The following is a 22,062-nucleotide window of genomic DNA, read 5'->3' as shown; positions in this document are numbered from 1 at the left end:
GGGTAGAGAACCTAGTCTGGGTTATATAACCATAGTAGACTTTGCAACTATATTACCTGGGTTAAAGTTTTCAAAGTCACCACTTAATAGCTGTTTCCTTGGGTAAGCTTCCTAACCTGTCTGTATTTCAGTAAGGTGAAGATAATGGAAACAACAACATTTGTCTTACAAGGTAATTATAATGGTGAAGTGAGTCAATATACCTGAAGGGCTTGGGACGTACACCACACAGGACATGCCACATAAATACTAGCTGGTAGTAGTTTGAACCTTCTATGGGAAAATAAAGGAACCCAGTATTGCCAATCTATAGCCTTCTAGACTGCTCCCTCCACCAACCATAGTGTCAGGTGTACCCTCCAATCTCTAGCTGACCCCACTTGTATGTTTTGGCATCAAAGAAGCTGAAGACAAAGGAAGAATTTTTATCTGTGAAGACATAGGTCAGGGCTGAAGCATTTTCACCTATTCCCCATGTCACCTTTCCTATGTCGCCAATACTCCAGAGCAAGTATTGTCCAATCTCAGGTCAATTTTGGGCAAACTGCACCACTTATGCTGAGGTAGAGCTACTAAGGGAGGGATTAGAGATTTCAGGTCAGAGAAATTCAGGAATGAGGGTGCTCATTGCTCTTCTATGCTGCGTCTAAGATGGTTTCAAGCTTAGGCATTGCAGAAGTTACTGGGACTCAGTGTGGCCCTCCTTTTGCCTTGAGAAGCAGGCAGTATTGCCAAACACATGTACCAGATAGACTGACATTAGCTGGTTTCACAGCTTCAAAATTTCTGGTCTAAGCAGGACATGATGGTGCACTCCTTTAATCCTAGCACTATCTAGGCAGACATAGGAGGATCATTGTGAGTTTGAGGCCACCCTGACTACATAATGAATTCAAGGACAGCCTGGACTAGAGTGAGGCCCTACCTCAAAAAAATTCTGGCCTAAATCAATTGTATCCACCGACATAACACTTGAGGTCATGCATGTGAAAGCATATATATATACATATACATATACATACATACATACATATATATATATATATATATATATATATATATATATATATCAGAGATTTCTACTCATTCCCTTCCCACCAAGTGGCCATGCTCCAACTAAGCCTGGGACTACCTTCTGATATGGTAATTGAGATTTCAAACTGTGTTGTCTTCCTCTGCCCTGTATGCCTAGGCTAGGTCTAGGATCTTAGAATCCCTACTTACCCCCACCCTGCTTTCTCTCCTCCATTATGATAAAGTCTCAGAGCCAAGAAACTCTCTTGGCTCTCTATCACAATCCCTGAACCTGACAGGTTTTTGTTGTTTTGGTTTGGTTTTTTCAAGGTAGGATCTTACTCTGGCCTAGGCTGACCTAGAATTTATGATGTAGTGTCAGGGTGGCCTCGAACTCATGGTGATCCTCCTACCTCTGCCTTCCAAGTGCTGGGCTTAAAGGCACGTGCCACCACGCCTGGCAACCCGACACTTTTATTACACACACACACACACACACACACACACACACACACACAGGTCTAGATTTCGTGTACAAGAGAATACAGGCAGTTTTCGTCTCCAACATAATGATCTCCAGCTCCATACATTTTTCTGCAAATGTCATGATTTCATTTTGATTTCTCCATTCATCAGTTGATAGACACATAGACTGGCTCCATTTCCTAGCTATTATGGACAGTGCAGCAATAAAAATGGAAGTACAAGTATCTTTGTGGAAAGTTGACTTAGAATCCTTTAGATTTATACTAAGCAGTAGTGTATCTGGATCATATGATAATTTTATTTTCAGTTTTTGAGGTACATTGGACATGATTACAATTTCTACTTCTCAAAATAAAATGATGACAAAGTACGCTGAATGCTTACTTGTTATGTTGAATGAAATGGAAAGTTTCCTTCTAATGGGAATAGCCTTAAGAAATTCATTCAACCAAAGTATACATACATACATACATACATACATACATACATACATGTATGTATGTATGTATGTATGTATGTATGTATGTATGTATGTATATGTATTATTTTTAGAGAGAGAAAGAAAATTGGCAAGCCAGGGCATCAGCCACTGTAATCAAACTCCAGATGCTGTGCCACCTAGTGGGCATGTGTGACCTTGCTCTTGCCTCACCTTTCTGATCTGGCTTACATGGTATCTGGAAAGAAATAGAACTTGGGTCCTAAGCCTTTATAGTAAAGTGCCTTAACCACTAAGCAAGCCATCTTTCCAGCCCCCAAATGATACTTATATGTTGATTCAGGGCCTACTGTATGTTTGGCACTGTGTTAGGCCTTGAGAGGATATATAATGGTGAGCAAAATAACTTCATGAACTTTACTATCTTGTACATATTGTCAACTTTGGAGTGCACAATAGAACAAGATAGTTTCTTGAGCTCAAGGTTTTATTTATTTTATTTATTTATTTATTTATTTATTTTGTTTTTTTGAGGTAGGGTCTCACTCTAGCCCAGGCCTACCTGGAATTTACTATGTAGCCTCAGGGTGGCCTCGAACTTGTGGTGATCCTCCTACCTCTGCCTCCCGTGTGCTGGGATTAAGGGCGTGTGCCGCAACACCCGGCTTTCAAAGTTTTATTTAACACCAGAAAAGAGAGTAGCAAAGTTCAGAGGAGAGGGAAAAGGGACTCCAAAACATTGGAGGGGTTCAGAGCAAGAGGTAAGGGGGACCCAAACCACCTATTTGAAAGAAAGAGTGACTTGTAAGCCCTTTTGGCACTTCCTCTCAGTTTAGGTACAGAAAGGTTTAGTCAATTATTATAATGGAAGATAGAGATTCTAAGATCTCAGATCCATTCTGAGAATACAGGGAGGGATAAAAGACAACTTTCTTAGACATCTCAATGATCATAACAGGAAATGGGGCAGAATCTCAGACGTAGTTAGAACATGGCAGGGTGAGAGCAGGGAGAGGCAGGGATGGGTAGAGAGCTCTGGGACTGTTATAGGAAGTTGAAAGGGAACCAAGAGAGGGGATGAAGAGATTTTAATGGGAAAAGTGAGTCATGGAATACATGTGGCATGAAATCAGAGGGTGGGACTATTTGAGGAGAGTTAGAAGACAAGCAGAAGGGGATAGGGAGGACAGGAGGGGGGAGTAGGGGAGGAAGATGAGTAAGAGCAAGGAATAGGGCTGGAGATGGCTTAGCAGTTAAGTGCTTGCCTGTGAAGCCTAAGGACTCCGGTTCGAGGCTTGATTCCCCAGGATCCACGTTAGCCAGATGCACAAGGGGGCACATGCGTCTGGAGTTGGTCTGCAGTGGCTGGAGGCCCTGGTGTGCCCATTCTCTCTCTCTGTCTTTCTCACTCTCTGCCTCTTTCTCTCTGTCACTCTCAAATAAATATATTTTTAAAAGATTTCAAAAAAAAAGAACAAGGAATAAAAATATATATGTATGGAAATGCCATAATGGTGTTGTATATATTTGGTTTTGTTGTTGTTGTTTCGAGGTAGAGTCTCACTCTAGCGCAGTCTGACCTGGAACTCACTCTGTAACTCTAGGTTAGCCTCAAACTCATGGCGATTTTTCTTCAGCATCCTGAGTGCTGGGATTAAAGACTCACACCACCATGCTTGGCTGAAAAATGCAAGCGTGGAACCTATCCCTTTTTGCATTAACTTAATAAATTAATTTTTAATGAATGAATTCAAAGCCCCATTAGCCATCCCTGAAGATTCTGGTTCATCTTCAGGCTCTTATACATATCAGTTCCTGCCTTTAATCCCAGCACTTGAGAGGCAGAGGTGGGAGGGTGGCCATGAGTTCAAGGCCACCCTGAGACTACATAGTGAGTTAAGAATAGGTGGCTCAGGCTGGAGAAATGGCTTAGCGGTTAAAAAACATGCCTGAGAAGCCTACGGATCCAGGTTTTATCTTCTAGGTCCCACGTAAGCCAGATGCACATGGTGACATGCGTCTGGAGTTCGTTTGCAGTGGCTAGAGGCCCTGGTGCACCCATTCTCTCTCTCTCTCTCCCACCCCTTTCTCTCTCTTTAATAAATAAATAAATAAATGAAAATAAATCTTTTAACAAAAAAAAAAAAAAAAAGAAGAGGTGGCTGGACCAACACCATTTGACCTAGATATGGCAGTTTTCCAGGGCTTTTTCTACCTCACTCAGCTCTCTCTTATTTTGAACCAGGAAACTCCTCCCAGAGAGCTTCCCAAATTGCCTGGAAGCTAACCCATAGCTCTCTTGAACTCCATCTGAGTGAATTACCTCCCCACAACCAATTCTGTTGCCTCAGTTCATGGCTTATGCCTCACAGATACATGGCAGCATCTTAATTAACCCTGCAGGGACAACTCACAGGCAGTGTGGATTACTCTCACAAGTTGGGAGCTGGTACTCACCACTCAGCTGATATAATAGTTGTTTGGACTAATTGGACAATTCTGCAGATAAAGAATCCCTGGAGGTGAAGTCTCATTCTTTGAGACTGAGGGCCTTGCCAGTTTCCTCATGACCTGAGAGTGTATATCATAATTAGTTTCTTTAGATCTGCTAATTGAAAAGTGGGTGGATGATACAAGGTTATCACATATGTGTATGAATGCATATGTTTGGAATGTGTGTAAATGTATCACTGCTAGATTTTACTAGACTTGCATTTGGATTTTGTCACAGAATAAGTAGGGAGATTATAGTATATCTAGAGACCACAGTTGAGTCTGGCTGTGTTCTGATTCTCCCTGTGACCTTGGGCACATTGATTCTCTGGGCTTCAGTTTCCTTATGAGTAGTTTGGATGAAGGAATAGATGATCCCCAATAGCCTTTCAATCTCTTTCTCTCTTTTTTTTTTTTTTTTTTTTGATATAGGGTCTTTCTCTAGCCCAGGCTGACCTGGAATTCACTCTGTAGTCCCAGGCTGGCCTAAAACTCACAATAATCCTTCTACCTCTACTTCACGAGTGCTGGGATTAAAGGTGTGCACCACCATACCTGGCCCCTTTCCATCTTTCATACTATGTGATTATCTACTTTTATGTTGTAAAAGGATGGAACTAAGGAACAATGGGAAGATTTACCCTTCTCAACGTTACCCAGAGGTCAGGTTAGAGATGGTGCTCCAGTAGGATTCTCTACCTCTCAGGTCAGTGCCCTCTAGAAACAGACATGTTCAACCAACACAAAGAGTGGCATGAGGGAAGATTCATGTCCTAGGCTTTGATTATGAACATAACACTGACTTAGGTGCAAGAAGTGAGCAAAAGGCCATCAAAAAATCGAAGAGGAGCCGGGCGTGGCGGCGCATGCCTTTAATCCCAGCACTCAGGAGGCAGAGGTAGGAGGATTGCCATGAGTTCGAGGCCACCCTGAGACTCCATAGTGAATTCCAGGTCAGCCTGGGCTAGAGAGAGACCCTACTTGGAAAAACAACAACAACAACAACAACAAAAAAGTCAAAGAGAGCTGAAAAGATGGCTCAGTGGCTAAGTGTACTTCCTATGTACGCACGAGGGCCTTGATGGCCCCTCAAACTGCTGAAGTTCAAATCCCCACATGGCCACATGTACATGTAAGTCCAGTCTTGCAAAGGGGAGCAGAGACCAGTGAATCACCTGGGCTTGTGAAAAATAGCAAGTTCTGGCATCAGTAAGAGACTCCAGTGCAAAACAAGAACGGATGAAGAGCAATGGGATAAGACACATGCTATTCTGCCCTGGCCACTGCAGGTAAGTACCCCTGCCCTCTGCAGATAAGTGCATGGAGTCCTGCAAGGGCATGTGCATGTGCACATGCACAGACACACATCCCACATTGCACATATACAAACAAACAAAAAAGAATCAAAGAAATGTGTGTCTGGGGGGGGCACATAGAGTGCTTGGTTGTACAGGGAAGCTATGGTTATCTCCTGACCCCTGGCTGGCCCCAGAGGAGACACATCAGACACATGTGGAACTGTTTATACTGGACTCATTTTACACCCAAACCCAGCCTCTAACTGGAGAGAAGCACAAAGCAATCCTAAACCCTGACCTGGCCTCTTAACACCTCAGTAAGTGTCATTGTCTTCTAAACTGTTAACATTCAGCTCTTAAATGGTTTGATTTTGTTCTTAGACCAAGGAAGGTGTTTTGTTCCTAGACCAAGTGAAGGATTGAGGGGGAATTATGGCAAAGGAATGGACAAGACCTGAGACTCTAACCCTGCAGTTTCAGAACATGGAATAACCTTTGCTCCTTGCTTTAGGGGGTCCCCAGAAACACATGTGCCTTTGAACTCTGCACACAATTTGATGGATGTACCTGGATTTGTATTTTGACATGCATGTGTATGGGAGGGTATGTAGTTGTGTATGTCTACATATTTGTGTAGTGTGTTGTATGGGTGTGCATCTACATTTGTGTATTTTCCTTGAATGGAATGTCTGCGTGTGTTGTTGAACACACACAAATGCACACGTGTGTCCTGCGTTTTGGGGAATGTGCATGAGTGAATGAATGTGTAAGTGTATGCAAGTTTCTTAGACCTGGTATGAAGATCTCTGACCTTCTCTTTGGACATCTCTAGTTCAGCATTACTGGTGTTTACTGGACATCTGAGAACTTGGGCTAATGAACACAAAAGGGCATAATTTCTAGTGAAGGACTTAATATAGTTAATGGGGTAGTAGATGGGGTGCCTCTCAGGCATCAAGCTTCATTTTCAGGGCTGGAGAGATGGCTTAGTGGTTAAAAGTGCTTGCTTGCTAAGCCTGAAAACTTGGATTCAATTCCCAGTACCCATGTAAAGCCAGATGCACAAAGTGGTGCATGTTTATGGAGTTCTTTTGCAGAGCCAGGAAATCCTGGTGAGCCTATCCTTTCTGTCTACCTGTCTGTTGATCTCCCTCTTTCTCATATAAATAAACTATTTTTAATTTTTTTAAAAAACCTTCATTTTCAATCTTTCTTTCTCTTTATCATTCTACTCAGCTCTTCCCTGCCTCTCTTGCCCCACAACCATCATCCTTACAGCCATTGCACCACCCCTTTCCCAGCTCCTACATCCATTTAATTATATGCTTACTCCCCTAAAATCAGCTCCCCATACTTCCCAAGACATTGGTATTTTATGGCTAAAGGAAACAAATTTAAAGTAAATAAAGAAAGAGTATCACACACTTTCATTTTGTTCAGGACATATACTAAAATTTTTCTCACTTCTATTTATAAAACAAAGACTATTTGAGCCCCATGCTCATAGAAAGGACACATTAATCTCCAAATAAATAATGGTGCTTAGAATTTAATTCATTTAAGTTTATGAAAATTGCAGTGCATTGTCCTCACTTTTCTTCCATCCCACTGTAGATAGATGAAAATCTCAATCAGGTCCCACACTGGGTGAAGACACTGAGCTCCAGGTCAATTCTAAAGCCTTTGGGAGATAACCCTGTTTCCTCCTCCCCGTGTGTTCCCTCTGCAGATCCCACCCTAGTTGGTCCACACCATGAACCACACCCTTTCCCCAGCCCACCACCACCAGACCACGCACTGACCGCCAGACCCACCACTTGCTCGCCAACTCTTGCTCATGCAGTTCCTTCTGCCAGGCATGCCTGGAATGCCCTGCCCCCCCCCCCCCTTTTTGGACTGACAAACTCTTCTCTTCCTTCCACCCTCAGGCTCAACCCAAATGTGACCTTCTGTGAAACCTTTCCAAGTCCCTGCGGGTGGAATGGAGCTTTCCTTCCCAAGGCCCCCAGCAGTCCTTTCATCTCATCTTAGAGTCAGGCTAGTTGAAAGTCTTCCTACCAGGCTGGACAGTGAGGAGCCATATAATATGAAGGAAGACACGGACTTCGGAGTCCAGACCCCAACTGTGCTATCCTTACTAAGTGGTCTTACAAATATCGCTTAACCAGTCACACTGCTCTTTCCCCAACTATCAAAGAAGGAACACACTGTGGTAAAGATTACTACTGTACTGAATGAATTGGGGAGCCCCAGTTTGGTACATGCATACACTAAGTACATGTTAGTGCTTTGGTGCTTGAGAGCAGAAATGTTTTATTCACCCCCGTGGCTTCCACTGTGTTCTCACACTTCCCATATACAGGATATATATTTACTGCCTGCCTAACTATCTAGCATAGTGCCTGGCATACCGTAGGGTCTTCATAAGCATCTGCCACTTTTCTTATCTCCTTTATGAGGACACAAGCCACAACTATTTTTTTTTTGGCCTTTGTGTAACACCCATGATGCTTAGCATACACTAGATGCTTATTATATGTTAATGGAAATCAACATTGATTAAAACAGTAGTAATACCCACCATTACTTGTGTGGATGGTGGATGTTACAGGACAGATATCATGTAAAAAGTTGACACATTTTATTTCTTGTTTTTACACATTTAATATGTAAGCAGTAACATCACTCCCTTACCCTATAAGATTTATTTAACGATCCTCATTTTAAAAATAGGAAATTGAGACTCAAAGATGTCAAATATCTTGCTTTTGTGTTAAGGTTTGGGAAGCCAGAGGCAAACTTTATGAGAAAGAGCCAGTTAGCTTACTTGTTTCCATAGGAAAGAAGTAGAAGATGACAGAGCTGGTTAAGTGACAAAGGGGAAACTTGAACCCAACCCTTTCTAGTTCCAAGAACCTTAACCAGTCTCAGAAGCTGGTCAGATCTGCCCCTCCCTGCCAGCTTTTGATGGTCCCAGCTGCCTGCTTCCCCTATGAACAAGAGGCTGGGCTGGGCTGGGCTGCGAATGGGTAACCACTTACCTTCACTTTCCTGAAGCAAGCCCAGAAAACATCCAGCAGGGGCATGGTGGGGCATGGAGAGTAGGAAGGGCCCTCGGGGCTTCGGCTCCGCTGTGCCTGAGTCTCCCACTCTAGGGATGAAGCTAGAGGGGATCTGGGGCTCTGTGAGAGCCAGGCCTGGCTCTGTGCTCCATCGGCCCACACTGAGAGGGAAAAGGCAGAAAGCAGCAAGCAGCAGTCCGGCTTAGCTCAACAGCAAGCCAGCCCCCTCCTGGAGAGTGGGGCGGGGGTGGGGTGGGGGGAGTGGAAAGACTGGAGCGAGGGAAGGAGGATGGCTACGGAGGAGGGACCAGGGGGCGGGTCATTGATTCAAACTGAACCGTTAGCCAGTTGGCTGGGATGGATAGCCATGCCAATTGCAATTCCCTGAATATTATACTTCCCCAGCCTGGGTGACCATCTTCTGGCTCACATGGCCATCCTGTCGCTTATATGCTGGCAAGCTTGCCAGCTTGCCTCCTAACCTATGAATACATCAGCTCTCCGTGGGGTCTCTGGACCTATTCAAGACCATGCAGAGGCTGTGAAAAAGGTGCTAGGGAAGCACTGAGGAAGGAGCCCCTCCAGCATGGAAGGACTGGGGAAGGCATGAAGCCCGCATGGCCTTGGACACCCTTCTCACAGAGGAGTTTTGGGCTGTGCATCAGGGCAGTCATTCTCCATGCCTGCTCTAAAGTCAGGAATCTTGACTTAGTCCGACACTTTGTACAGTCCACTTCCTTCTGGGCCTTAGTTTTCTTGGCTGTACAATGAAAGGCAGGATTATAGGTCTGAAGCTCAAGCCTGTTATATGACTCCTGTTTGGGTTAGGTGTAGGGCAAGTCTGGAAAACCCTGGTGCAGACAATTATATCTCTCAGAATTCCTGAGCTGCCCCTGGGAGTCCATAGGAAATCAGGCAATGCCCCCAACGGAACAAAGGCCATTTCATCAATCCCTCTGCTTCAGGGCAGAGCAGTTCCTCTCCCCTAGCTCACATAGGCTGGGTACACATCGTTTTCTGAACATCTTCTGAAGAGATGGTGGTTTCTTCTCTTTATCCATGCCTGTGACTAGAACCCTTCAAGTCATCAAAACTAAACTTGAAACTTCTATATATTCTGAAGTCAGTTCTTTCAGCAGTAATAGAGCAGCAGGAAATTCTGGAGGCTCTCTGGGCAGGAAGCCATTAAGAAACAGTAATCCCTCCGAACAGCACACACCCCTCCCCAAACCTCAGAAGGCAGGGTGCCATGGCTAGTGGCCAGAGGTTCCCAGGGACCCCATGGCAAAGGGCCAAGCCTGGGTCTCTGGGGGCACATGTCATTACAAGGCTCAGAATAATTTACTCTCTTTGGCTCGTTTCACTTTTAGAGACCGAATTCATCAGGCAAAGTGCCAAGTCCAGGGATCATAGAAGGCCCAAAGCCCACTTTGAGCATGCATGTGACAACTTTGATGACTTTTCTTATCAGTGGTTTTGTCCTGAGGTTTGTTCAGATTGTCTGTAAGGTCCTCCTAGTTATGCTTACAGCTTACTCTATGGTCTTAAGTTTTCCTATTTTATACTCCAGAAAGCATACAAGATCTGCTCCCCCATCTTCTCCCTAGGTCCAGCTTCAGAAATATATCATATATAAGTTCTCTCTGTTTGAGCCAGGGAGATATGAAGAGCTAAGATAAGTAGCTCCTTCTCAGCCATCTTCAGCTGAGTGCAAGCTTAAAGGGAAAAGACCCTGCATGCTATGGTGGAGGTGCAACATAGAAGCCAGGGAAGATAAAATACATTTGCTTGTAAGCATATGCCCTCTTACCCTGAAGCCAGAAACCTGAGCATACAGAACCATGGAGTAACTGCTACAGGAGAGGTGACGCAGCTGCCTGTGACAGGCTGGAGTTCATCTCTGTCTTTAGCTTCCGCCACTGAGGGGAGATACATCCACTGTGGCTTTGGGTATTCACTCAGCAGGCGCTAGTGCATGGCACAGCACACTGATCTGAGAAAGTAGACTTCTATTTCAACCCTAGACCTTGAAGTGGTCAAGCCTATGAATTCTGGAAGCAGGCTACCCAGATTCCAACTGAGTTATGTTACTCTAACTGGGTAACTCTCGGTGTGTTATCATCTTACTTTCCCCATCTGTACGACAAGAGATAATAAGAAAGCCTACCTTGTTGAGAGGTCTAAACTGACTGAGTTACTAGCACAATGTAGCTTCTCAAAACATGCTAGCTGTTATTAGTAAAGAAGCAGAAGTTTTGGAGTCTGTCTGTGGCTTCACACTCTCGCCGGGGGAATACTGTTAGGAGCTGAAGAGATACTGTGTGCACACCCTTGCTGTGCTTGGCTCCTAGTGAGTGTTCTGTAAATGTTAGTCCCTTCCTTTCTTTTCCTGTCCTGGATGTGCCTGACTCCCTGCTTCTTATTTGAGCACCATCCACATGTGAGTTCAAATCTAAGCCCTGATATTTTTTGACTGTCTAATCACCTTAAGTGAGTCAGTTACTCTTCCTTAGGGAACCTCAGGTATCCTCACTAACCTCTCAGGGTTACTGTCATAATAAAAGAGGGAACAATGGGCTGGAGAGATGGCTTAGCAGTTAAGGCATTCACCTGCAAAACCAAAAGACCCCAGTTCGATTCCCCAGGACCCACATAAGCCAGATTTACAAGGGGCGCATGTGTCTGAAGTTCATTTGCAGTGGCTGGAGGACCTGGTGTGCCCATTCTCTCTCTCCTTCTCTCTGTCTCTCTTTCTCTCTCTCTCAAATAAATAAATAAAAATAAAAATTATAAAATCTTTAAAAAAAAACAAAAGAAGGAACAAGAAGGTCTGGCATGAAGGTAGTTCTCACAGTTCACAAGTTCTCCAGCCTCCTTGTCTCCATTACTCCACACCCATGGGGGCTTTGAGTCAAGCAGAGCTTCCCTTGCCTCACATGAAGTCCTGCTGTGATGGGTCAGACAGCAAGCAGTGAACCTGCTTTAATTGGATGTGGAGATTGCATTGATTAGGGAAGGTAGAACAGGGTTGAGCTGGGCAGCTGTGGTAAAGAAAACAGGGAGGCTATCACATTAACCCTCATCTCACCAGCTGCTCTATTTCTACACCTAAGAACCAGAATTACCCATGAATGGGTATCCTGTCTAAGGCCCAAGTGCTGTTTTATGCCAAAGAACCTAGGTGAAAGAAAAAGAAAGCCTAGCATGGCTGAAAAGTCTGTGAGGAAAGAAGAATGGATTCACTTCCAAGGTTATTATATCTTTGTCTGTGCATGTGCAGGATATTGATCAGATCACATGTGTGATGATGGGGAGAGGGTCATACAGGAAATAATAGACATATTAGAACAGGACTGCTTTACACTATTAAAAAATGAAGGACACTAGAGTTTTCTATTTACACAGCTTATATCTATCACTGTCTATCCCATTAGAAATTAAGAGTGAGGCATTTAAAGAATATGGATTGATTAATTAAAAAAAATTTCTTGGGCTGGGGAAATGGCTTAGTGGTTAAGGGATTTGCCTGTGAAGCCTAAGGACCCCGGTTCGATTCCACAGGACCCACATAAGCCAGATGCACAAGGGGGTGCATGCATCTGGGGTTTGTTTACAGTGGCTGGAGGCCCTGGTGCACCCATTCTCTCTTTCTCTCTGTCTCTTCACAGGCAAGCATCTTAACCACTATGGCATCCCTTCAGCCCACCTAGGAGTGCTTTTGAGAACCTGTTCTTACAGCAATGGTTAAAAATGAAAATTCACATTTGTGCCTTTCAGAAGTCTGTACTTTCCCAAGAAAAGCTATTAAATTCCATTGCCATTAGGCTTTGCTCTGCCCTGCATAACAGTGGAATGCATTGACTGAAAAATTGTTTAGTATTCAGAGACTGAGAAAAAAATGAAATATGAAAGAGAAGTACTAAGTTTTGCCCAGTTTTACTTTTAAAAAATATTATATTGATTTATTTGAGAGAGAGAAAAAAATAAGGAGAGAGAGAGAGAGAAAGGGCACTCCAGAGCCTCCAGCCACTCACTGCAAACAAACCCCAGATGCATACACCATCTTGTGCATCTGGCTTATGTGGGTCCTGGAGAATTGAACTGGGGTCCTTAGGCTTTGCAGGGAAACACCTTAACTTCATCTGGCTTACATGGGTCCTGGAGAATTGAGCCTGGGTCCTTTGGCTTTTCAATACAAAGCTACTCAATTTGGTATCCAGCATACTCTGCCAATAGATCACACTGGGTCTTATAGTTAGACCTTTTGCTTTTACTCATGCATTAATTTATTTGGTAGACTTTACAGATCATTAGTCTATACTGTGAGGATATAAAGATGATTGAGGTGGTTTGAATATAAAATATCCCTCATAGCCTCTAGTATTTGTGATTAAGCCTCTTATGTAGTCCCCAGCTGGTAGCTCCACTGGGAAGTAGAGACTTGCTGGAGGAGGTGTGTTGCCAGGGGTGGAACTTGAGTTAATTAGTCTAGCCCATTGGGTGTTCTGTACCTACTCACTCAGACTATTCTCTTTCTCTCTGCTGCTGGTATATGGAGATGTAAGCTGATTGCCATGTATTCACCATAATGAAACTACTCTTTAAAACTGTAAGCCTGAAATCACCCTTTTGCTCCCATAAGTTGCTTCTGGCTGGATGTTTTGTCCCAGAACAAGAAACTAACTACTACAGAAAATTGGTACCAAAAATGGGGTTGTGACTGTGATGAAACTGATTATGTGGTTTGTAGTCTTTTGGAACTAGTTTGTAGGTGGACTATGGAAAGATTGGGAACTTTGGAATAGAGAAGCATAATAGTGCTGTAAACAGACCATGAAAGGCCATTTTATCAATACTCTAAAAGACCACAATGTAGAGAGAGTATAGACTGGGAAGGCTCAGTTCATGGGAGAAAAAAAAAGGACATTGTTGGAATTAGGGTAGAGGCTGTCTGAGTTCTGCTTGTATCCTGAGAATTTGAGCAGAGTTCAATTTAAAAGTAGTGGACTTGTATGTTTGACAGAAGAATGTATATAGCAAAAAGATATGAAAGATATAAAATTTAGTACAGAAAGGAATTTAAGCAAGTTTGAATTCACAGGCACAGGGATTGGTTTGAGGCCAGTAAGCTACATTTGTTGAGGAGATTGCCACCACTGAGGTTGGGCCAACTATTATGCATGAGAACCATGGGAAAGATGCCCTAAGGGTGATATATAACCTACTGAAGGTTCAAACTAGTAAGAATGCAAATTCTTTTAAAAGGAAAGGCTATAGATGAAGAATACTGAAGAATTTCCTGCTCTTCAAGATCAAACCTCATTTCCCCCTGTATTTATAAATTTGATGCTGAAGACTCCCTGGTACTAGTTTTAGAAGTATGAGAAATGCAGGAAATAGGGCCATGAAGTGCACACAGTTGTGACAATGGCAATATGAAGTATGGTTATAGTCCCTGCATGGAGGCTATTGTAGTTCTCTTCATTCTTTTGGAACAAGATACCCAACCAAAAGCATCTGGTTAAAGTATTTATTTTGGCTTACAGGCTCAAGGAGAAGCTATCTAATGATGGCAAAGGAAAGCATGGCACAATCAGCAGCTGGACATCACTTCTGCCACTGCAGGTGAAAATTAGCACTAAGAGAGTGAGCAAATTCTAGCAATGGGGAGCTGGCTTAAACACCCCTATGTCTGCCCTTAGTAACACACCTCCTTCAGCAAGTCTCCACATCCAAAATTGATACCTCCTGGGGACCAAACATTCAAAACCCATAAGTTTATGGGAGATAACTGATTCAAACCATCAAAGAGGCTCTGTAAGACCATTGTATAGAGCTGTGAAGATAAACTATGGATTGCAGTAGAGATTCTAGGACTTTAGAGATACCAGGACTATAGGATAACTGTCAAGGAAAGCTGAATACTCTGCCTTGGATGGATCTGCTTGAAAATCAAGTGGCACAGTAGAGGGTTGGAGTTGGGTCATTTGAAGTCTATAGGCCTTCATCATGGGTCCCAGATGCCAAACATGGAGCTGAAGGACTTGATACTTGCCCTGCTATTTTCCTATGTTACATTGGTCAGGTTTCTCCTTGTTATGCCTTCTTTTGGCACTGGGTTAGAAGACTTAAGTTAGAAGACTAGTGTTTGGGTTGAGAGATAGTCAAGATTAGAAGAAATAATGGGATGAATATTCCAGATAGGGTATTGCACGTAGGGGTAATTCAGGAATTACATATGGGAAAGTTCATTCAAGTGATTTGTTGTGTATGGTGAATGAATGGATATAAGTGAACAAATAAGAGTACAGAAATTCTACTTAAATTGAAATTCAGAAAAGCAATGAATACATTCTTATATCATAAACTCAGGTTTATCTAGTATCCAGGATGTTCTATGACAATCTTAAGGTTATATGCATAGAAACTAAAATTACAAAGATGGATTAGAAACAGATCACAGAAGACCTTTGTAATTATTTAAATTAGGTTTTCTCCATAAAATGTGTATTGAATGCTTGGTTTCTAGCTGATGACAATTTGGAAAACGGGGCTTGCCTGAAGGAGGTATGTTGTTGAGGGTGGACCTTGATGTCTATTAGCCCCTAGCTTGTCAGTGTTAGTCAGCTCACTGTCCTGCTGCTGTTTTTCATCTGCCGTAGCAGAGGTGATGTCCAGCCTCTGCTCATGCCATCTTTTCCCCTGCCATCATGGAGCTTCCTCTAGATACTGTAAGCCAAAATAAATGCCTTCATTCTATCAGCTACTTTTGGTCAGGTGCTTTGTCTCAGCAATGTGAAAGTAATTGGAAGAACCTTCAATGTCAGATGAAGTCAGAGCCAACTGACCTTGATAACATGGCCTCCTTGAGCCTCAGTTTCTCCATCTGTAATGTGAGAGTGCTAGATTAGATTAGTGGTTCCTAAACATGGTGCATATCTCTTTAAAATACAAATGATTAGCCCCTTCCTAGATATCCTAAGGAGAAACTTAAGGGGTAGGACCGGAGTCTGGTGATGCAGGTGGGTTTAGAAACCAGAAGGCCAGGTAGCTCTAAGGGCTTTCCTATTCTCCTGTTTCTGATAATCTTTGTGACTAACTAAAGAATTGAATATACAAGAGGTAGACTGCCTTTATGACACTAGGACTGAGTTCCTTCTGCCCCATGAATTTAATCATCAACAAGGTCAAGCCATGTATACACACACACACACACACACACACACACACATACACCCATCACTTTGAGATTCTCCTCCCATTCCTTTTCAAGCTTACAGAGGCTATGTTACATGCTGGCAGGTGAGGGTAGGCAATCATTTCCCTAATGAAAAATGTCCTTTTCCTGGTCAGAAACTTCTTCCTGCCCAAAGAAGGGAGCCTTATTTGGATGGGATGGAGACTGGGGTTCTATGTGTCATAGGAGGATCAAAGCCAAAGACTGAGGCAGGTCAGAGGATGATCTCTGGAAAGAAGGTGATATTTCCTTTGGAGGGGGGAAATCACTGCCATTGGAAACACTTGTCTTCCAGTCATTAGGATCTAGAGTGGTAACTGGAAACCTCTCATCTCAGGAACATAGGGTTTCTACCCACTAGGGCAATGGGTAGGAAGTAATCTTAAGTAAGTCATCTTAACACCTCCTATCTCCTGTATCTCTTACCTCAGCCACACTCTTAGGCTGGACTTTCAAAGTAGGGCAGTGGATATATGATCCCCAAAGTCCAAGCTCTGCTATGCTTCCTTGCTAGGCCTAGCAGCTCTTACCTTGAACCAACCCATTACATCTCTCCAGGAGGCCTTGTGTTCCATTCCTCAGCATGAGAGCTGCTCATAGCCATAGCTGTCTCAGTGGAGCCTCCTCAGAGTAGAGCTTACTTGTCACAGAATAGCCTGGCAGGGCTTCATGGAAAGAGGTGGCCCTTAGAGAATAATCTCATGAGTAGTTAACTATCAGCAGTATTGTCAGTCATTACTAGTCCAATACCTGAGCAATCTTCTACAAGCAGTGGTTGTTCCAAGTGCTCTGGCACAGGAGTCACATCTTGACTAACAGGGATGAGAGGACAGGGCAGACTGCTATCCAGTGAAGGATGGGAAAAAGGAGTCAAAGGTTAGGTAAGGAGGACTGAGAATAGGGCAGCAGATATAAACTGATTTGTGCTAGTGAGCAATGGAAACCCTAAACTCCTCTCTCCTAGGGCCCTTAGCCCACAGACAAATCATAAGGCCTATCACAGCTCAGGAAGTATATGGGTTAGTGGTAGCTTAATATTGAGAATCTCCTTATCAAGATTGGTGTGTAGTCAATTTCCTTGTCATGGAATATTATAGTCAGAGTGTACTAAAGAAAATATGGATGCTCTGAGAGGACAAAACCTGGGAAGGCCTTGTGAAATAGGCCTTGGGACACTTGCAGTCAAGCATAAGCACATGGAGCAGGCTCTATGGAGAGCAAAAGTGATGGCAATTGTTAAGTAGATTACCACCATTAAATATGAGCTAACTGTAGCTGGAGAAATGGCTCAGAAGTTAAGGCATTTGCCTACAAAGCCTAACAACTCAGGTTCAATTCCCCAGTACTCATATAAAGCCAGATGTATGCATCTGGAGTTCATTCGCAGGTGTCAGAGGCCCTGGTATATTTCTTTAGCTGTACAGGACTCATCTCAGTTAGAATGTCTGTTACAAACTGCTGTCGAGGATGCGAAGAAAAAAGAAATCATATAGTGTTAGTAAAAATTAAATTAGCATGTCCATTATGGACAACATCATGGAGGTACCTCAAAAAAAAACTAAAATAAATAAATTAATATAATATAAAAAAACCACTAAAAGTAAAACGGATGTAAGATACAGAAATCTCACTATAAACATAAATGGGGTTCAAATACAGAGGCTCTGAGTGTACACCTTTAGAAATGGGAAGTTTATTAATGGCTCAGAGGGGGAGTCTTCAGACGAAGGGGCAAGTGGGAAGATGAGGACCCAGAGATTCAGCTGCAGCAGCTCAAGTTGGCCTATCTCCTGAGATGAAGGGGGAAATGTGGTTCCTGAGGGGATCCACAGACGGAATCTATAGCACATGAGAAGGCACTATAAGGTGGGTAATTGGTGGGGTGAGGGAGGAGAGGGTAGGCAGTACTAGCTGGCAGAAGCAAGGTAGAGATGGTGAGAGGGAGAAAGAAATAGAGATGGAGAAAGAGAGAGTGGAAAGAATGAAGCAAGGTACATATATGAATAGAACAGGAGCCCCAGGTAGGGACAGAGAGGTATGAAGAAATATACATACCTGGGACAGAGGTATGAAAGAAATATACATACCTGGGACAGAGGAAAAAGAGGGAGTGATTAAATGATGCCAGGGCTTTTATGTCTGTGCCCTTGGTGTGTAGCAGACTGGCCAGTGGGAGGGGGCTTGTGGGAGTGCCCGGCAGCTCTCAAGGGAGGAGACAGGTGACTGGATCCCCCTGTGGAGCAAGCCTGCCCTTTGAAGAAAGGCCTTAGTTTTGGTCAGTTGGGAGGTGGAGGGAGCTCTGAGACTAACACTCATTATTTGGGAAACATTCAAAGAAAACAAAGTCATATACCAAGTAGACAACTGCACTTCCGGTTCATTGGAGCACTATTTATAACAGCTAAACGTTGAAAACAACCTAAGTATTTGTCAACTGATGAATGAATGAAAATATGGTATGTATATACAGTGGAGTACTATGAAACAAAAGAAAAAACAAAGCAAAGAATGGCTGGGCATGGTGGTGCATGCCTTTAATCCCAGCACTTGGGAGGCAGATGTAGGAGGATCACCATAAGTTCGAGGCCACCCTGAGACTACATAGTGAATTTCAGGTCAGACTGAGCTAGAGTGAGACCGTACCTTAAAAAACCAAGAAAAAAAAAAAAAAAGAATGAAGTCTTTGTCACAAGAAAATGGATAGAGGTGGAAAATATTATGTTGATGAAGTGAGCAGGCACAGAAAGATTAGAACTATATGTTCCTTTTTACATTTTATGCAAGTGAGAAAATTCAACTTGAAAGTAGAATAGAGATTACTAGAGGTTAGGAAGAGGAGGACTGTGGGTAAAGGAAGGTTGGATTGCATTGGTACACATTTTATTTATATATGGAATTACCACATGAAATATTAATATGTATATTTAATACATGCTAATTCTTAAGTCCCCAACTACTCCTGATAGCCCATCACCAGTTAATTGGATTGCCTCCCATAGTGGGGATGGGTTGGTCATAATCCACACCTTCCTGAGTACTTGTCACTGAGTGGCCTTTACCAGACAGGCCTAGGGGCACCGTTTATAGTTAAGGCCAGCATTTTCCTCTGTATCAGGCTCAGGGCTACATCATTTGCTCATTGGATTATTAGTACTACTATTGATCATTAAGCCATGTCAACAGTTTTAGAGCTAAGCCCTGACTCTAGGTAAACAGAGATAGCAAGCACTGTTCCTGAGTCAGGAGAAGAGACATAGAGTCCAGTCCTGGGAAAGCAGCAACTAGACATGGGATTTTTCTTCTCTCTTTCTTCCCCCACCCCCAGTGCTGTAATTACATGCAAGTGCTCTTCCCTTGGTGGATCTTGATTTCTCTGCATATACATTTTACTTATGCATACACCCAATATTAGTCATCAAACACCAGACATTTTCTAATCACTGGGGATACAACAGTAAATGAGATAGGTACAGGCCTTGCTCTTCTGAATCTTACCTTCCACCGAGGAAGATAGATAACAAATAACTAAATATGCAGTAAAAGCAAAACAAGACTACCAACAATAGAGGCTATGAAAAAATATATGGCAGGGGAAGATGAGAAAGATGACACTGGGAGGGGTATTTTAACGAGGGTGCTTAAAAACAGAGCCTAGAGGCCTGGGGATAATGGCCTCTACCTCAAAGGACTGTTGTTCAGTGGGAAAACCAAGTGGTAAATGGCTTTAAAAGTTGTAAAACTGCCCAAATGGGAAGAGTAATTCCTATTTCTATCCCTTTGCCTTTTGCTTTTATCTCCCAGCTCCTGCCTCGGGGTTGTTTCCTCCCCAATCCCACCAGTCTGTTAATGGTTCCTTCCCAGCTGCCTCAGAATTTCCCCTGTATACAAAGGACACCAGGAAGAAGTCATGGCAGATGTCAGAGGCCTGAGTGTGCTGCCCCTGGGCATAGGAAGTGGCATATCTGGAGCCATGTGCCTTCCACCCAGGAAGTCCAGACAGCCAGTATTTGAGAAGAGAACAATGGGGGGAGTACTCAAGTCTTTTTGTTAGATGCAGCCAGTGGTACGAATCATCCCCTTGGCTTAATACTGAAAATACTCACATGGCTGGGAGGGGTCCTGGTGATGGCCCAAACCAGCAGTTCCTAAAGCAAAATTATGCAGCACAGACTTCTAGGGGAGTTGTACCCAAAGACATAATTGCAAATCGTACCTCCTGGGGTTCTGTCTCCTTTGAGAAGGAGTAGGGCCTGGGGGGCTTATGTGTTTTGAAAGAGGAGCTTATACTGATAAGCAGCTCTGGTTAAGAACTACTGCTATGGTTTAACAAGCCCTATGTAGCAGATAGAGAAACTGAGGGCCAGAGGGCAACAAGTGTTTGCCTGAAGTGACACAGTAGATCAAGCCCTGGTCTATATATAGCCCTAGTCTATATTCTAGCCCAGACTTCCTTCCATGGCATTAGACTGCCTCCTTAACCTCCAGCCTACTTTTCACCAGCTCTACTAGAAATCCTGGGTCCGGACATATACTACCAAGTCTACCATATACAGGGCATATGATGGCTATCTCCTGCCATAGGCAATTGGAAACTCCTTGACCATTAGAAACACCAGCTCTTTTGTTTTTGTATTTCTTCCCTTGCATCCCATCCTTGTGCTGACCCCTAGTGGCAAGGTCAGGAATTGGGCAGAGAGGCTAAATGGTCCTCATTCAGAAAGCCAAGCAACCAGCTACTGTAGAGCGCTAGCCATTGCAGGTTTACTCAGATGACAAGACAAACTTGTGTCCTTAGAAAGCTCATAACTAGTCTCAGAGCTTGTTTTTAATGGAAAGGAAGGAACCTTAGCCTGACAGGCAGGAGATATACCTTGTATTCCTAGCTCATTATACCCAGGTAATGGTATCAGGTTTGTGTTGCTTGGAAAAGTACTTGATAGAAACACTTAAGGAAGGGAAGATTTATTTTGCTTGCAGTTTTGGGAGTTCAGTACATGGACACTTGACTCCAGGTGCTTTGTCAGGACATCAGGTTGGTGGGAACACCTGGAAGAGGAGATCCAACTGAGCAAAACAGGAAATGCCCAGGTATAATATACCCTCAAATGATATCTCTAGTCACCTACTTCCTCCAGCTAGACCTGTGAGAGTTTGAATGAAATGTCCTCCATAGACTCATGTATTTTGAATACTTGGTTCCCATGTGGTTCCCATTTGGGAAAGTTGTGGGGCCTTTGGGAAGTGGAGCCTTGCTGGAGGAGGTGTGCGTGTTGGGCAGAGGGGCAGGCTTTGGAATAATATAGTCCAACTCCAACCCAAGTACTCATACTCCTTCCCACTGATATGGAGATGTTACCTACACTTTCTGCTTAGGCCAGGCATCCTTTCCTCACCATGATGAAATGTCACCTCATAATTGTACCCAAAATAATCATCACTACCTACACAAGACCATCATACTAGGAGGAAAAGATCATGACATCAAAATAAAAGAGAGACTGAGAGGGGGAGGGGATATGATGAAGAGTGGAGTTTTAAAGGGGAAAAGGGGGGAGGGAGGGAATTAGTATGGGATATTGTTTACAATTATGGAAGTTGTCAATAAAAAAAAATGTTCTAGCTGGGTGTGGTGGTGCAAGCCTTTAATTCCAGCACTTGGGAGGCTAAAGTAGGAGGATCACTGTGAGTTCGAGTCCACTCTGAGACTACATAGTGAATTGCCAGTCAGCCTGGGCTAGAGTGAAAACCTAGCTCCAAAAAAAAAAAAAAAAAAGATAGAAAGAAAAAGAAAAAGAAAAAGTCTTGAAATAAGCAACATAACTACAGCTTAGCAAACTGGAAAAGAAGAGCAAACTCTTCCCAAAAGGAAGCCAAAGGAAGCAATCACTAAAGATTAGAGTGTAAAAGTGTATAAAGCCTAACCAGATTACATGGTGAGATCTTGTCTTGGAATCAAACAAACAAGCCAGGCGTGATAGTGCACACCTTTAATCCCAGCACTCAGGAGGCAGAGGTAGGAGATCACTGTGAGTT

The 22,062-nt window shown here is 43.3% G+C and overlaps 1 protein-coding gene across 1 annotated transcript in view; it reads right to left on the bottom strand.

Annotated features, from left to right (window-relative positions):
- The window catches only part of Stard8 (StAR related lipid transfer domain containing 8), an 85,844-nt gene extending 76,873 nt beyond the window's left edge, over positions 1–8,971 (bottom strand). Inside the window, exon 1 of the mRNA XM_045140225.1 lies at positions 8,772–8,971. Within this exon, the coding sequence (XP_044996160.1) occupies positions 8,772–8,816 (45 nt within the window). The 5' untranslated portion in view covers positions 8,817–8,971. The remainder of the gene's footprint in view (positions 1–8,771) is intronic.
- Between the last annotated feature and the right edge of the window lie 13,091 nt (positions 8,972–22,062).

The sequence above is a fragment of the Jaculus jaculus genome, chromosome X, assembly GCF_020740685.1.
Source record: "Jaculus jaculus isolate mJacJac1 chromosome X, mJacJac1.mat.Y.cur, whole genome shotgun sequence".
In the NCBI taxonomy this organism is placed as follows: domain Eukaryota; kingdom Metazoa; phylum Chordata; class Mammalia; order Rodentia; family Dipodidae; genus Jaculus; species Jaculus jaculus.
Note: the sequence above shows the minus strand (reverse complement) of the source record. Positions and strands in the feature narration are given on the sequence as shown.